At 36.7% G+C, this 17,368-nt stretch overlaps 1 protein-coding gene across 9 annotated transcripts in view; it reads right to left on the reverse strand.

Moving 5' to 3' along the window:
• LRBA (LPS responsive beige-like anchor protein) overlaps positions 1 to 17,368 on the reverse strand; it is a 420,612-nt gene that overhangs the window by 112,721 nt on the left and 290,523 nt on the right. For all 9 annotated transcript variants that reach the window (XM_060778857.2, XM_060778855.2, XM_060778851.2 and 6 more), the window contains 4 exons: positions 7,576 to 7,693; positions 5,365 to 5,467; positions 3,647 to 3,762; positions 2,762 to 2,874 (listed from right to left, as the gene is read on the reverse strand). In XM_060778857.2, the coding sequence (XP_060634840.2) occupies positions 2,762 to 2,874; positions 3,647 to 3,762; positions 5,365 to 5,467; positions 7,576 to 7,693 (450 nt within the window). The remainder of the gene's footprint in view (positions 1 to 2,761; positions 2,875 to 3,646; positions 3,763 to 5,364; positions 5,468 to 7,575; positions 7,694 to 17,368) is intronic.

The following is a 17,368-nucleotide window of genomic DNA, read 5'->3' on the forward strand; positions in this document are numbered from 1 at the left end:
TGTTCTTTTTAAATCCAACGAATAGACATGTTATGAAGCAGAGCAGATAGCTTGGTATTACTGTCCAGCCATATTCTGCATATATTCCATGGCTAAGCTGCTTGGGAATGTTATATGTATTAGTCACAAAATTATTGATAGCTAGCAACCTACTTGGCCAACTGGAAATAGCACAGATCATCCAGGAATCTGTACCACCACCACTGCCTCCCTATACCACCATAAAGGCTTATAAAACCCCTCTTATCTTCCAATTGGAGGGGCAACTCCTAGTATACTCTATATTACATGAGCAGAAGTGAAAGATACTGGGAAGAAATCAAGGCAATGCCAGATGTAACTACTGGCTAGTTAATTGACCATCATATCTAGCACAGTTTGATGATTACACGATGATTTGTCAATGTCATAATAATGAATACATGATGATTTGTCAATGTCAATTGGGTTACTAGCAATGGGTACAGAGGATCATTTTTTGTACCAGCAACATGGTATATGGTTTGGATGTTGGAGTTGGACTCTGGAGACGAAGGTGAAATACCCACTTAACCATGGGAACTCACTGAGTGACCTAGGGCAATCAGCTACCCAATATTTGAGGAAGGAAATGAAAATCCCACTCTGAACAAAGATGGCCAAGAAAAGAAAGCAAGATTCCATTTCATGACAGCAAAGCCACCTTGTTCTTCATGAATTACTTTGGAGTTAAATGCTAGATACTTCAAAAATCAGAATGGCATTTCACCAAACAAGGATGGCAAAACTGACCATCACATATAGTATATGATTGCACTTAATCAGATTCTCAAAACTAAAGCAATACACCAGATCAATTCATAAAATGTGATGCACATTGTGGACCCATGGTTGAAACCTAGTTTCATGCATTAATTAGGCCTTAGTCTATCTTTTATAATGCCTGATTGTCTACCACGGAGTTTCTAAAACTGTGCTCCTCCAGATGTTTTGGACTTCAGCTCCCACAATTGCTAACAGCTGGTAAATTGGCTGAGAAGTCCAAAACACCTGGAGGAGCACAGTTTCAGAAACACTGGTCTACCACACAGAAGTGTGTTGAATGAGTTTACTTTCACATAGATTTTCATAGATTTTCAGCTTAACTTTGGATTGAATGATTAAGTACTAAATCTTTTTTAAAACATGAAGCTTATACTTTATTTGAAATATGTACATACTAATCTACTTTGCAGTCAACACAAAAATCTAATTGGCGGCTGAAATATTTATCTAAGTATTTTTAGTGAATAATTGAATATACCTGAAGCATCCAAGAGGCGAAGTAGTTCAAGATAAAGCAGGTAAATGCTGCTTTGTCCAAAATTACATTAGACCCAGGTCTTTCTAAAAGGCCCAGGTCTAATGGAGTATAGGGCCAGTGGGGACTGACCTACGGGACAGCTTCCGCAGTCCTGGGGTCAGTCCCCATAGCCCACTTTAGTTATTTGGGCTTCCAAAAGCCTGGAGAATCAAGGATGGCAGCCCTCCAACTCCCCCTAAAAGCCTTAAAAGAAAATAAATGCTTACCATGCCACCATTTGACCTCTCTGGAGGCCTCCTGGGGCATACCAACGATGTGTCAGGAGGCAAGATGAGGCCAAATTGCTCCTGCCACGCACACACCCCGCCTCCTGGTGCATTATTGGTATGTGCAAGGAGGCCTCCAAACGCTTAGTGGAGGTGCGGTAAGTTTGTATTTTCTTTTAAGGCTTTTGGGGAGAGGTTGGGGCAGTTACTGTGCTGGAATGGGGACAAGCCGCTTTGTCTTGGGTTTAAACCCTGTCTGGAAGCGCCCTAAGCGAACAGGAGCAGTGATAAATCAACAGATGAGCAGATATTGCAGTACAGCTAAAATAAATACAAGGGCCATTCTTCTGGATTTGTTAAAAGCTAAATGCTTGCATATATCATACACTGTAAGCTCTGTGGCCCAGTAGAACCTTTAGATTTTCATTTTTGAGCTATCAAAGGAGAACTATCTTAGATGCAAGATCATTATCATTTTTAATACACAAAGTGCTTTGCAACCTTGATCTAAAAGGATTTACTATAGTCTTGAACAATTTACCTTTCAACTTGAAAACAAAACATGTTAAAATGATATAATTGCTAGTGAATTATAATAAAGAAAAGGTATGCTAGAACGAATTTGCCCCTTCTAGTGATATGACTGCAATGTCATTAAGTATATTTGACAGCATCAGGAATGTAGCAAAGCAAATTATTTTTTCCATATTAATTACTCAACTTCAGCCATTAGCAGCTTACAATAGACTTCAAAATCTAGTCCAATATGGAAAGTAGACACTAAAAGACATGCGCATCTCTGTTTTGCTAGACATGAAATAGATGGCAGTACAGGCAAACCGCCACTCACACTCCACCTGCCCATGGTTATCCTATGATTTTGTATAACAGAATACAACTGCTGTTTTTTTTTTCTCAAAAAAATGAGGTGAGAGTATTCTTCAAGAGTGAAAGAAATCTGTTATAATTAATTACTATATGACTGAAAATTTTAAAACTGAATTTTCTGCAGTTGCATATAGATTTTAATCCAAGTCAACATAATTGGAGCAAGGAATTTTCCTGCCTAGAAATATTTCTATTAGCAGTTCTACAAATAGCCCATTCCACACTTTATAACTTATAAACAAATACAAAACAATGAGAGTTATCATACTGTACTCAGCATATATTTGATACATGATCAATATAAACATCTTGTGAAAAATAATACCTTTGATAAATCTCTGAAGTTACTTGGAAGCGTGAGGTCCAACTCTTCCGATTCATAGTTTGTGATTACCCAAGGAAATACTGGATACTGGTTCAAATCATTGTAAGTACGTCCTGGATAGCAAAATGTTAAAAAAAAAAATCTTATAGGCAACAGAGAAAAACAAAATCCAGGTTTTCAATTTATAAATGGTATTCTTTGAAAATGATCCATTATAATAATGTTTTATAATCACAGCTTCCTCATTTTTTCACAGCCTTCTAACTTCTAACTTTGAATATGTTTTGATGGATTTGAACTGTGAATTTTTTAGTTCTGTTTGTGTTTAATTCTGTTTTAATTTTTGTATATTTGTATATTTTAAAATGTATACTAATGCTTTTATGTTAAGCCACTTTGAGTCCCCTTTGGGGAGATAAAGCAGGGTAATAATAATAATAATAATAATAATAATTTGATAGTCACTTTGGCCCCTTCTAGGCCACTTCTACACTGCCATATAATCCAGATATTCAAAGTAGATAAACCACATTATCTGCTTTGAACTGGATTATATGAGTCAACACTGCCAGATAAACCAGTTCAATGCAGATTATCTGGATTTTCTGCTTTGATAGTCTGGATTATATGGCAGTGCAGGACCCCTTCTACACTGCCATATAAAATTCAGATTATCTGTTTGAACTGGATTATATGGCAGTAGAAGGGGCCTTAGTGTTTCCCTGAGAACCTGAATAGAAACTAAGAAAGACAGGTTACACAAGTCACAATTTGTATAGCGTACTACAGGTTTAGTAGACCACAGGTTAAGAAAGAGTCAACAGTGTGATGCATTATTTGAAAAATGAGCCATTTGCTCCAACTACTAGGGAGGATAATTATTACCTGCTATTGTATTAAGAAATATGAGATATTCAAAGTTAGAAATTTCTCGGTGCTGCCATCGCTGCGTCATATTTGATGCTTTAAAGATTTGACGTGGAGTGGCCATAGAAATGCGCCTGAAAGGGAAAAAAAATAAAGAAAGAGCATAAGGTATTATAATATCATGAAATCTACTTACAAATTTATTTCAGTACTGTACTATTTTAGCAGCAATTTCTTTTTTACTCAAGGAACTGTAATTCTGAAACTCTGGCATATACAATATTCATATCATGGCACCCCTGCCCTATTATAGGGGCATATGGAAAACTATCATATTTATGAAAACAGACTTGTGAACATAAAGCAGCTAGGAGCTATTTTTTAAAATCACAATGGCTTAAAGAAACTCCACTGTAGTCATGAAAATGGCTGCTAGGCCTGGATGGATTTATCCATGAAATCCATTTCTGTTTTCCATTGTGGTTTCTCTGCCTGATTCTGTGCATGGAAAGGAGTACCGTAGAGAATATCTTCATCCAGGCTGCATTTGTGAATTAAGTCTCTTTGTTCACCAGTGTCAATCACAATCTAGTTCTAGAAAACTATATCCTGCAAGCTTTCCTTTAGCACAGTCAAATTTTAGTCTTGATTTCAATTATTAGAATTTTCTTTTAGTTTGCCACCACAATTATTTGTAAATGTAAGTATTTGTAAATAAGTTTATCCATAATCCTAACTTGCATATTAAAACATTAGATGTAAATGTTTCTCTTAATGAACTACAAGTGTAAGACAGAAGGCAATCATGTCTGCATTAGGCTATCTGAAGACAGCAAATAAAATGGCAGTGTTTTTAAATGATATAGTAGAAAGCACACTTTTTCTTGCTTCTATTTATTTGTTTCTTGTTTAATTAACTGATATGACACTTTTCTCTTAGCATGGGATCCAAGATAGCTTACAAAGGCTAAAAACAGGATTAGATTTTATTTACCATATTTATTTATCATACAAATGTCTGGTTGCTGAAGACACGATAAATAAATAATATTTATCATACTTGTATCCCACTTTTCTCAACCCCAAAGGAGACTCAAGGCAGCCTTTCAAAGCCTTTTATAGCAACAGGACATTTGTGTATTTACATTAGCCTTTCAAAGGCAATGATTCAATGGTGCATGTACACATACACAAAACATTAAAACCATCCAATTAAAATGTAAATGTAATTAAAAAAACAACAACAAAAATCACATGGTCCATGTCATATTCCAAGGCCAGTCTGGGTTGTCATTAAAATCAATTTACATTCTCTTGACCAAAAGCCTGATCCCACAGCTAAGTTTTTAGGTTTTTTTCTGAAGGTCGAGAGGGAGGGGTTCAATCTAATTTCACTGTGGAGGGAGTTCCATAGACAAGGTGCTATCACTGGGAAGGCCCTGTATCTCGTCCCCACCAGTCATGCTTGCAAAGGGGGTGGCACCAAGAGCAGGGCCTCCCCTGATGATCTTAGCCTCTGAGGTAGATCATAAAGGGATCATAGATAAAAAACCTAATAATAAAAAAACAATTAAATAATCACCACATTAAAAGTTTTAAGGTATAAAATAATTTTAAAACATAATAAAAGTTGAAAAAATATAACACACTTTTTATCTTTCTGGTTATGTGCTTTTGCTGTTCTTTGCAAGAATATAAATAAGGTTGTTTCCCAAGAGCCTGTGCACTTATAATACCTGGTTTGGGGCAGTCCAAAACTAGTTCCTATTCCAACACGAGGTAGACAATTAACCACTTTTTTAACGGTTGCAGGATCTGGGAAGTTGAACATGACAGAAACTGTGGAGAAAAAAGATCAAAAAGATGAAGACATTGTTTTCTAGTGTTAAAATAAACAAGGCCAAATTCTAGGAATTCAAGACAGACACCTTAAAGAAGGTTTCACTCCAATTACTGTTACCAGGACAGCTGATAACCATGGAATTAGTGCGTATTGGTTTGCAGAAATTTCTCTCTTCACTAATCTAAGGCAGACTTTTACCTGGACTGACTTCACATTACACACTTCTAGCATTTGAACTGCTTCAACTGACCTAGTTCCATATAGAATCATATAGAATCCAGGGATTTCTAGTTTCATAAAGTATTCCGAATTCTCTGACTCAGCAAACTACAAATTCCAGAGGGAACCATGCTATCAAACTGCTGTGGTGGTAACTACTACTACTACTACTACTACTACTACTACTTTATTTTTGTTCCTCGGCTCCATCAGGCGGCTTATATGGGGATTATGCAGTGTGAAGAGGATGAAAAGTATTTTGTAATTAAGAAATAATGAGCAAGAACTCAAAGAAAGCTAAAAAGGTCACAAAAGTAAGACAGACCATGTCGCAAAGATTTGCAATATCTGTGGCCCATTTATTGCCCCTTTCTTTCATTTGTTTTGAACATTCAAATGTAATACTGAGGCAGGAAACTGTTGTGTTCAATCGTACCGACTGTCTAAGCAAGCAAATGCAAATGTATTCATAATGAATGAAGAAGCAAAAGAAGAAATGAAAATGGTCCTCACTGCCATCCCCATCTTAATAACTGCCTTGAAGAGGGATGGGAGAAGTAACTAACACATCTCGTGTCAAGCTAATACAGACTTCCTCAATCAAGGCCCCTGACACAGCCCTATATCCCAGGATCTGATCCCAGGTTATTTAATTTGAACTGGATTATGTGAGTCCACACTGCCAGATAATCTGGGATAAGAAGATAATCCTGGGATATAGGGCATTGTAGAAGGGGCCCAATTGCCAAAGGGGCAGCCTGCATCTCAGCACAAGTTATTTTCTGTTGTTAATAGAATTAAATTTTGCTACATGTATTTTATTGCCTTCTGTCCCTAATCCCCACCTGACCTACTAAGGGAGAGGCCTCTGCCTCTTCAATAACCTTCTAGGCCATTATTATTATCATTATCATTATTACTACTACTACTACTACTACTTGAACCGATAACCAAAGTAAAATCTGAGACAAAATGTAGGTTTGTGACTAACATCATCACTCTTTTCTTCTGTATTATTTGTAATATCTTTGCCTGATGAAGAACACAGCAATGTTTCAAAAACCTGCATGATATATTTTGTTAATTTTGTTTGCCCAATAAAGATATCACTGTATTCTGGGTTTTTATTTTGCTACACAGCTACCTGTGAATATGTTTCCTGCATTGACAATAACGTTCAACACAACTGAAGTGCATTCACATTGGAGAAGGCTGGGCTAATTGGTACATTAATGCCAATTTGTTTGTTTATATGTTGACTTTCTGCCAGCATGGGACTAAGATGGCAGAATGTTTGTGCTACATGTATTGCCTGCCTTCTGTGAGATCAAGGCAGCACACATGGCTCTCCTCCTCCAAATTTTACCCTCACAACATTCTATGATAAAGCTCAAACTAAGAGAAAATGGCATGTCCAGGGCCACTCAGTGAGTTTCATGGCTCAATGGGAAGGCAGAAAGCATATCTTCCAAACTCCACCCTAGCTCCCCAAGTATATACATGGAATTTTTTTTCAGATCTAAAATATTCCAGAGTGAGGGTCAATTATTTAATTACCATACAACTTCTGTTCACCACCTCCCTTTTAACTAGTATTCATGAAAGACTGCTAGAAACGTTTTTGCAGCTTGATATGAATATAATTAACTTGTTGGTGGTTTTTCAATGGATAAGGAAGCAAAAAATACAAAATGCTTCCACCCACAGTATCTGCTCCTGACCCAACCCATCTCCTGCCAGGGCAAATAAGGGCTATTCAGATGCAGGGAGGGAGAATAATGTTTTATAATATAAACACTCTCCAATAAAAAGTAAAGAAACAGGAAAATATAATCTAACACAATATATTTCAAGTTCTCAGAACCCATTTCCAGAATAAGTTTACCTCTGTTTGCCATAAAGATTTCCAGAGCTGTGTTTTGCAAAAGGTATCGTCGAGAAAAGATTGATCGAATATCCGAAAACAGCCATTTCCCATGGAGTCCTTCTGTATAAGCAAGTATCTAATAAAAAAGCAAAAACAGAAGAGATGCATTGGAAACAAATTTAAGCAATTGCTCTGCCACTGTGGACCCAAAGATCTATTGTGAATTCACAACATAGCACCGTCTTTTTTCTTTTTGGTCTCTCTGCAGCTATCAGAATTTTCAGTTCATCACCATGATCTTTGAAAATAACTTAACAATATATTGATGACAAGAAAGAAACAAATGTGCTCATTAAAAAAAAAAAACAATGGTAAGGAGCTAAGCAGGAATAGGATTGTATTTGTACAACATAGTGGAGGTACTCAACTGCAGAACCAATTAAAGTCAGTATATTGTTGCAATTGTTTCTGGACAGTATCGCAAGATGGCTTAATTTCTTCTCCCAAAATTACACATCAATATATCTCACACAAAATGTCATACGTAGTATAATGATTGCATTATAGATTTGGTTAGGAAACCTGTGGCCTTTTAGGTGCTTCTGATCTGCTACAGCCAATAGAGCAACAACTTCCGGAGCACCAATGCTTATTTCCAAATCAGTATTTCTAATCTCATGTAAAATCGAGCCTTGCCCATCTTGGCTGATAAGATCAAGTGAAGGTGAATTATTAAGTGGTAAATGTCTCACTCAGTACAAGTGGTGCTTCTTCCATGAGGGAGGTTGTAGTGCCCCGTCTACTGAAGAGGACCTCAATGGGATCAGAAATATGGAGGAACTACTACCCTTTCAATTATGGGCCCAGATGCTTATGAGTGTAGTGACTGGTAACTAAGTCAAATATCCTTGGTGGAAACAAATTATATGGACCTATTTCTGGAGTCTGGTTTCAGGTAAGCATATGGTCTTGAAACATTCTTGGTTATTCTGACAATCTACTCAAATAACGTATTTAAGAGACATTTGATCTTAAAAGTGGAAATCCATGCACAAAATGGAAAAAAAATGGAGGAAACAAAATACAGGCAGTTCCCAAGTTATGAACCAGATACATGCTGTAGGTTTGTTCTTAAGTTTAATTTGTATATAAGTCAGAACAGATACATTTTTAAGTGTAACTCCAGTCATTCATGTGTGTGTGAGTGCACGCGCATTTTATAGCATAGGAGAGGTTTAACACTCCTGTGGTGGTTGTTTTGCTGTCTGTGCCCCTGTTCAGAAGATTTCACCTCACTTTCTGTCCCTGCAATAATTGGATGTTGAAAAAAATAGCTTGCTGTGGAAACAAAGATTGGTGTCAGTGGAGACGCATTTTCCCCATGATAACTCTTTCAGGAGTGAACTTCCCTTCCTAGGAGTGGATTTCTCTCACTTCCGTTGTCTTATCCCCCCCACATTTGTAATTATGAGTTGTTTGTGAGTCAGATGTTTGTAACTCAGGGACTGTCTGTATAGACATTCCAAGCTATAGACTCAGAGAATTCACCACAAGTTGGTATGAATAAGTGATTGTGTGAATGAAACAATGAATTAATCAATAAAGGAAACCAGAAAAGTTATACAACATGTGTGTCAAACAAAAAACATAATCTTGCATTCTGGGAATTGACATTCCCCCGCAAACAAAAGGCAATTAATGTACTGGAGTAGAGAAACTTATGAGGTCACATCATAAGTACATTAAATACTACCAAGGGGCAGGAAAAAGATAACAAATGGAACTAGTTTCAGAAGTGGATATATAACCTGGAAAGTTGGATTCTTTATCCAGTATAATTTCTGGCAGAAAAAATTGAATTCTTTGAATAGCCTAGATATTCATATCCTTGAAAATCTTATCATCAATTTTTCCAAGAGTATCAAACTCTTGGTAAATTTACCTGGTTAAATCGGGGCTAGAACAGGACTTCTACCAGAACCTCAAATACAGCCACTGAAATTCTAACAAGCATTGTTGAGCAATTTATGATGCATTAACTATAAGAAGTAACCAGCTGAAGAGCAGCTGAGGTCTGACTAAAACAGGCCTTCATTTCTCGTTGGAATAGTAGCTGCCTGATCTATAGATTCACTTCAAAGTCTCTGGAGTTCAATTAAAACTGGATTAGGTGAAAGCAGACCTTCTGTGGGACTTTCTGTTCTTGGAAACTCCACACATACTGACAGCACCCTAGACAGAGGTCTAGCCCTCCAATGAACCAGTTGCTATGGAAACAGCATCATTACCACTGCTCCACCGTTATCACACCAGTCATATTAGCTGTAGCGATACAGAACACACACATATCCTCCTCCAGTATATACTTCGTAAGGTATATCGTGAGACGCCTGTGCCTTCGTTCACTCCTTTACGTAATCAAAGTTATACATTTTCAGTTTACCACTTAACTTAAAATATTCAAGATGAAATCAGTTCAGGTATTATTTTTTTTAAAAAATCTGAGATGTTATCTACAGGCTTACAGTAGAATTCTATACATATCAACACAATAACTTATTACTTGGTAAATTCGTATAAGATCACAACTGCGGGTTACAATTAGCACCCCAAACCTACTTATAACATCCTGAATGGAAGATGTATGCTACTGTTGTGCACCTTGAAGTTGTTCCCAACCTATAGCAATCCTAATGCAAAACTATCATGGAGATAAGATTTGTACAGAGAGAGTCGCTTAGCCTTCCTCTGACGCAGAGAATATGTGACTTGCCCAAGTGGATTTCTATTGAAATCCTGGCCTCCCAGTGTCCCATTCCAACATATAGATGTGGTGTGTAGATGTAGTTTCCCTTTGTTTCCAAACATCATTCAACTCAGTGAAAATATTTTTATGACTGATGAAGGGCTATGTGAGCAAATAACTAACTTTATCTCTTCAAATAGTGGAAATTCACCTCCAAGCACCAGTTTGACAAGAGGTGGTACCAGGCTGGCTTGTACTATGCAATTCCAGTGCATTTAAAGGAGATTCATGAAGTCTATATTTCAGCACAACACCACACTAATGCTGTTTATGCTGGTATATGTATAATTATCTTGAATTTCATATGAACTGAAATTCCCACAGAACTTCACAGAAAGTACACCTTCAACATTCTAGTAATGGTTATGAACACAGTGGCATTTCCACAACATTTGTTTAGGATCACAAGCCAAATCCTTTGTTTGGGCCCATCCTGAGTCCCAGTTCAAGGGGGAAAGACTGATATAAATAAATTAAGACAAAAGAGTACTACAATACACACATACATACACACACAAAGTATTTTTTTTTCCTGTTTAGCTTAAGCACACCAATCAACCAACATATTGGTGATTGTGGCCATGTGTGTAGTCTAGACATAATTAAATCTCCAAGTACTTTACTGAGCTAAACAGTAATTGAATAATTACATCATTTTTTTCAGATCATGCAATACCTGTCACTGGACTTGTGAGCCATAAACTGGGGTAATATAATATCTTAAATTAAATTCCAAAGCCAAATTTTGCTGCTTTAGAGAATAAAAATGCTCAATACACAATATATTATACATCTCAGGAAGATCACAATAGTATGTTTTTTTCCATCCCAATTTTATGTCAGTTTTGAAGAAGAAAGTAAATAAGCTAATATAGAAGTTTCTCTAAACTCTATTGAAACCACCACCAAACCATTACTTCCAGGCACATGTAAAGAAATGTCACTTTCTAGTCTACTAATTTACACTTACTCACAAAGTCTATGAATTCCCTATTAATATTCTATACATAAGGAAAACACATTGTGTGTTTCGTCCATTCAAACATTTCAGATATATACAGAACACCATAATGGATTAACAAAAAAGAAAAAGCCTATCTCAAAAATCAGCTGCATTTCAAGTAATGTTTAATTGTCAAATGCTTATTCATGTGGCTATTGAATCCCGCATCCTCAACATTCTTCCCCCTCCTTATCGCCCCAGTAGATTGATATACAATCTCATTCCTTTCTTTCATGGGTGAAAAACTCAATTAAACATATTCATTATTTTAATGTTTCCTTAGACATTTTGGTAAAGCACAGAGAATTTACAAAATAAGTAAATAAATAAAAAGCTATGTGACCTTTGCATCGATCAGACTAAAATGGTTTAGATCTGAATAAGGAGGCAAAGTGATTTGGGAGAAAAGCTCTTATGTTTTCTCTTCCAATTACTGCAGGAGATGATAAAACCACAGCAAATGATGTATCAGCTCATTTTATCTTATCGCTTTGGGGCTAGGTGACAATGAAGTTCATATTTCATTGGTTCCCATTGAAGATTGTGAAAATTACTTGCCCTCCTGACCTGAAATTTCACTAGAAGACAGAAATTTCTCTTCTGCAAAGTAATGCAATTTTTCATATGTCAACCTTTAGCCCAGCTTTAAAAATTAATTTCATTTATATTAACCAATGATATTGATATTTTCACAGAATGCTATTTCATACATGAAGCAGGGGCTAACAAATTGATGTTGTCTTGAATGGGTAAAACTGTTTCATTTTAAGGTGCTGCAAAAGACAGATGTAGAGAAAACTGAAATTTCTTTTTCATAATGCATTATTTGTGTCAACCTGATGGACCTCAAAAGCTCATGGCCGGTAAATTATTCACTGACTCTTTTGATAAGCCTTTGCTTTTTTTTCTAATGCTTTTAAAATTTATTTTCTGTTTAAACTTTTTATAAAGCTAGAAAATGTAGGCTTCTCTCCAATGCACAGATGTAGAATATCTTTGCAAGGACTAACTGGAGGAGTTGAGCTCAGATGCACTCATGCAATTAATCTGATCCCCCATTAAACACATGGCACCACTGAACAGTCTGCCTTGATGATGTTTGGCATCTCCCCATACCCAATTGTTACTTGCAGAATGGATGCCTCAGCATAAAAAGGGTAGTACTCCAGACTCCAGATAACATAGAAATAGCTCAGGTAATGGGTCTTGGCAAGCCAAACCTATAGGCTGATCCAAAATAGGAGGAATGGGAAATCAATTGTAAACCACAGACCAGGAAGAAATATCAAGGAGACAACAAAAAAAGAAATCAGCAAACAGAAAGAAACATACCCTTAAAAACAATGTTCACCTAGCCTGTCTGCCATCTCTCTCTGCCTCCCCCCACTTTGAGTATCAGTTGTGTAATAGATATTAGTAAGAATAGAAAGAATATTCAGAATTATTAATTCCCCCCTCCCGACTTCCAAATACTAAAAAAAAAAAAAAAAAATCACTCAGGAAGAATAACACAGAAGTGAGAATTTTGTGGAATTCTCACCAGCTATTCACACATTCCTGTTTCCACAAAACCACATGATTTCTGTGCAAAATCAGTGGAGTGTTTTAATGCAAAGAACATGTTCCCCAAAAGACATATGGTTTGGTAACAGTGCTTTGCACACTTTCCTGAAGTCCACATAGCTTTGTGGAAACAAAAATGCTATGTGTTTTTACTAAATCCCAGTAACGTTGCACAAAAACACCACCTGGCTATCTTTTTTTCGCTTTAAAAACAAAAACATAATTTTCAGGCGAAAAACCACATACAGAGAATAATTTCCTAAAACACTTGAACATGTATGAACACTGGGCAAGAACCTACACAGGCATATTTATTTTGTTCTACAGTAACAAGAAAGTTATGGAAATTATTCTCCCTCACATACAAGGATGAAGCAAGCAAATATATATATATTCTCAGAGCCTTACAGGTAGCATATCTGGGTTAAAATGTCATGACAACTTATCAAGCAAGGATTGAACTGGCAGATCTGAAAGCAACTTGTGATATAAGAGCATGAAGGTATATAAACCCAATTTTCCTAGTTTCCAACAGACCTCAGAATCTCCGAGGATGCTTGCCATAGATGCAGGTGAAACGTCAGGAGAGAATGCTTCTAGAACATGGCCATATAGCCCAAAAAACCTACAACAACCGAACATGAAGGTTGTTCTTGTATCTGACTAAGGTAGCTAGGTGGTCTCTTTTTACAATGGACACTTCTTAAAAATAGTCTGAAGTCTCTTGTTCTAAGCACAACAGCCTTGAATTTATCCATTGCCACTAAGAATCTGGACCGAATATGTCTGAGCAGGCATATTGCAACCCTGGACACAATCTTCCACAGTCGTATAATGCACTTTGATTTAGACTGTAGTTATTCCAAATTATATATTTATACATATAAACTGTATTAGAAAATGTAAAATACATGCAAGCTACTGGACTAAAATCCAACTTTCTGCTGGTAGAATTCCTTGTGACCAAGTTTGTCCTCACTGCAGCTCTCCCAAATGAGAAGAATATCTTACAATATCTTATATCAAAAGTGAGTCGCCCAAGGGCTGAGAAAAGTGGTATATAAATGGTGTAAATAAATAAATAATCTCTTTTGGTCCTGGACTAGATTTCTCCACAGGAACAAGCTGATGGATAACTGATTGGGCATCTACTGGTTTTAACCCCAAGCCCTCCTCTGATGCACATTTACACATCTACTTAATGTGGCTCTCACCATCTAGTGAGTACATGGAAAGGCTATCTCTGTGCAGCCCTTCACTATAAAGACAAAACCTTTCCATGTGCACATTAGATGGAGAGAACCATATTAGGCAGATCATTATATCTAGCAATAGTGTTAGGATTCCATCCAACTGGAAAAGTGGGTGAGAGAAGAAAGCATTCCGGTATTTTCTCTGATACAGGATAAGAAACAGCAGTGATGATTCCTTGCTTTACCCATCTTGTGTACTAAGAACATGATCAGGATGAGGGTAGTCCCCACTGCAGTTATTTCTGACCACTGCAGTGGTCAGACATAGCATGTTGGTGGCCACTCAGCTCTTCTGAATGGGGTAAACAAATGTACAGATAAGAATTTCCTTGCCATTGATGAGAAGTTTCCTATTGGCCTTCTGTGAGCTGGATTTGGATAACAGCTGGCCATATTAACAATTCCTTTTTTTTTAACACTGAACCTAATTATTCATAATTTGGGGAAAAACCTTTCCCTTTTTGTTGTAATATGGATAATACATTCAATCTGGACCAGACAGATCTGTGTTGAAGTCCCTATGTAGATAAAGAGCGAACGATCTGACAGCCTAGTTTTACACCATGGATTATTTCCATGGAGAAAAGTAAGCTATGTCCTGAATTCTGTGGAAGAGCAGTAATATAGACCGAAGCTGTGATTCCAATGTATTTAAAATCAGATTTTATTGTATGGTATTTAAAAACTGAACTCATAAAAAAAGAAAGCAAACATAATATATTGGGGCTGAGAATCTCACACATAGTGTATTACATTAGTAGGAATCCAGAGTATAGTTGGTTAAACAGTTAAAAGCAGTAAGTGTCAGATTTTAAACTTCTACTCACATTGATGAAGTCCACTTTTTTAAAAAAAAAAATGTTTTCTTACAGCTCCTATGTGCTGTCATCTCTTCTCAATGTTTGAGTTTGATTGATTACTCCTTTACCTTCTATTCATTAATCTCATTACCTTATCTTTTATACCACTTCATTTTAGCAGAAAGGCAATAATAAAACCCTCATCCATTATCCTTTTACTCATCTAGTCAAGCGGAAATGGTTAATAACATGGTACAAATTGAACTTCAATCACCCCATTTTCTTCTTTGTCGAATGGGCATTAAAGTATATTCCAAAACTGCAATTTGTTTTACATGGGATTTATGCTATATTGCTAAAGACAACTAAAACTAAGTGTTTACTTGGTTTGGATATTAAATACATCTAACTGCTCATTTATATCTGATACTAAAACATTACCTCATTTGTACCGAAGCACAATTATTTTTTTTACAGTATCTATCTCCCACAACAGAGGCATATAGATTCTTTAACTACTAAATTTACCAAGAGTCATTAAAATAGATAGTTGTTGGACTGAAATATTACTGTTTTCCATTTAAGCTGAAATTAATTTGTTTGCATGAAATGCAAAGCCTTCAATCAATTAAGTCTTTTGATGTCAAAAGAGACTGATGTTATGAAATAGGTGAATTTTATTACAAACATTATATATATATTAGATTCACAATTTTAGAGAAACTAATGATCAGTTTACAACCTCATAATAGCACAGAGGTAGGGCTGGTTTTTAAAAAAAGAACATACAAAGAACAATTTCAGCACATCCCTACTGGGATACACTTATGGCAACTCCTCTTCTCTCACATGCTTTTTTCTTCTTAACACAGAACAGACATTCACTGAGGTCTCCCGAGATGCCTCATCTCAACGAATGCCATTACTGTAACTCACAGCAAACCCACACACACAAAGTATACACCTGTAACATTCTATTTCTAAGCTACTTCAAGAAGCCTCCCAACTACTCATTGCTCAAGTTATTGGCCACCAATATGCTATTTTAACTTACACTTTAACAACTTGGTTTCCCTCTGGACTTAAAAGCCAAAATGAGATTGTTTGTTTTAAAGGTTAAATGATCAACTAGGGAAAGTCCATTAAGGGATGAGGAGTAGCTGAAGGGTGTAAAATGGCAGAACATACACCAAATGGTTCCTTCATATTGATACAAAATTGGTTACATACATGCAACCTTCAGATAGAAGAACTTCACTCCATACTAACTACTTGCGGACGAAACGTCTAAATTAATCAGGATGAAAGAGGAACTCAGAAGAAAAGTGCTAACAATTGTGCATCAATAATACTTTGGCGAGGCAACTCCAGAAGAAAATGATGAAATAAAATGTAATGGTACTGTTCTATTATCCGGGCGGAGGCCACAATGGGGCACTAGAGAGAGCAGGATAGTCCATTTAATTGGGGGGGGGGGGGAGTCGAAGGAGGAAAACAATTTCTTCGCTGATTATTCTCCCTCCCCAGTTATCATTTCATTAAAAGGGTTGTTTTCACAACGGGGACATGGTTGGGGAAAATAACAGGAAAACAGGGGAATATGGTTTTATTTCTTCAACCCACCCTCCACCCCCCATAAAATGGACTATCCTTGTCTCTCTGTAGTGCCCCCTTGTAGCCTCCACCTGGATAATGGCACAGTACCAATGTTGAGTGTGAGTAAGCATGAACGTGTTTGGTGATTATACAGCCCAATAGAAAACAAATAATTATTGATACCTTGGTTTTTAGGCCTGTTCCTGAGGCTATTTGGGGCTCTGGTTCAGAGAATTGCATTGGACTGACAGCATTAGCTCTAGTTTCTTAGATATGATTATCATTTTCTATGGGTGAGTGAATGGCGACTGGTAGATGGCATATTTTCTGTAACTCAAAAACTAGAGCTGATAGGGGGAAACTGGTGCCATTTTTGGAACCAGCGGGTCAAATATATATCTAGAAACAGGTTTAACGTTTAAGGAATCAAAATGTGTGTTCGCCTGTGTTATAATTTAAAATGATACATAAATCATAGGGTAGATGTATTAATTGCAAACTATTGAGGATAATGTTAAGTACACCAATATTGTAAGGAAGAATTTTAAAATATGGACAAACACAAGGTCATGTGGCCAGCATGACTTCATGAAGTGCTGTTACATTCCCGCAAAAGCGGTACCCTATTGATCTACTCACATTTGCAAGTTTTCTGCCAACTGCTAAGTTGGCAGAAGCTAGGCTTAACAGCAGGAGTTCACCCTGCTCCCCAAATTCGAACCATCAACCTTGCAGTCAGCAATTTCAGCAGCTCAGTTGTTTAACCTGCTGTGCCACCAGGGGGCCCTAA

This window comes from Anolis sagrei, chromosome 5, assembly GCF_037176765.1.
Source record: "Anolis sagrei isolate rAnoSag1 chromosome 5, rAnoSag1.mat, whole genome shotgun sequence".
In the NCBI taxonomy this organism is placed as follows: Eukaryota; Metazoa; Chordata; class Lepidosauria; order Squamata; family Dactyloidae; genus Anolis; species Anolis sagrei.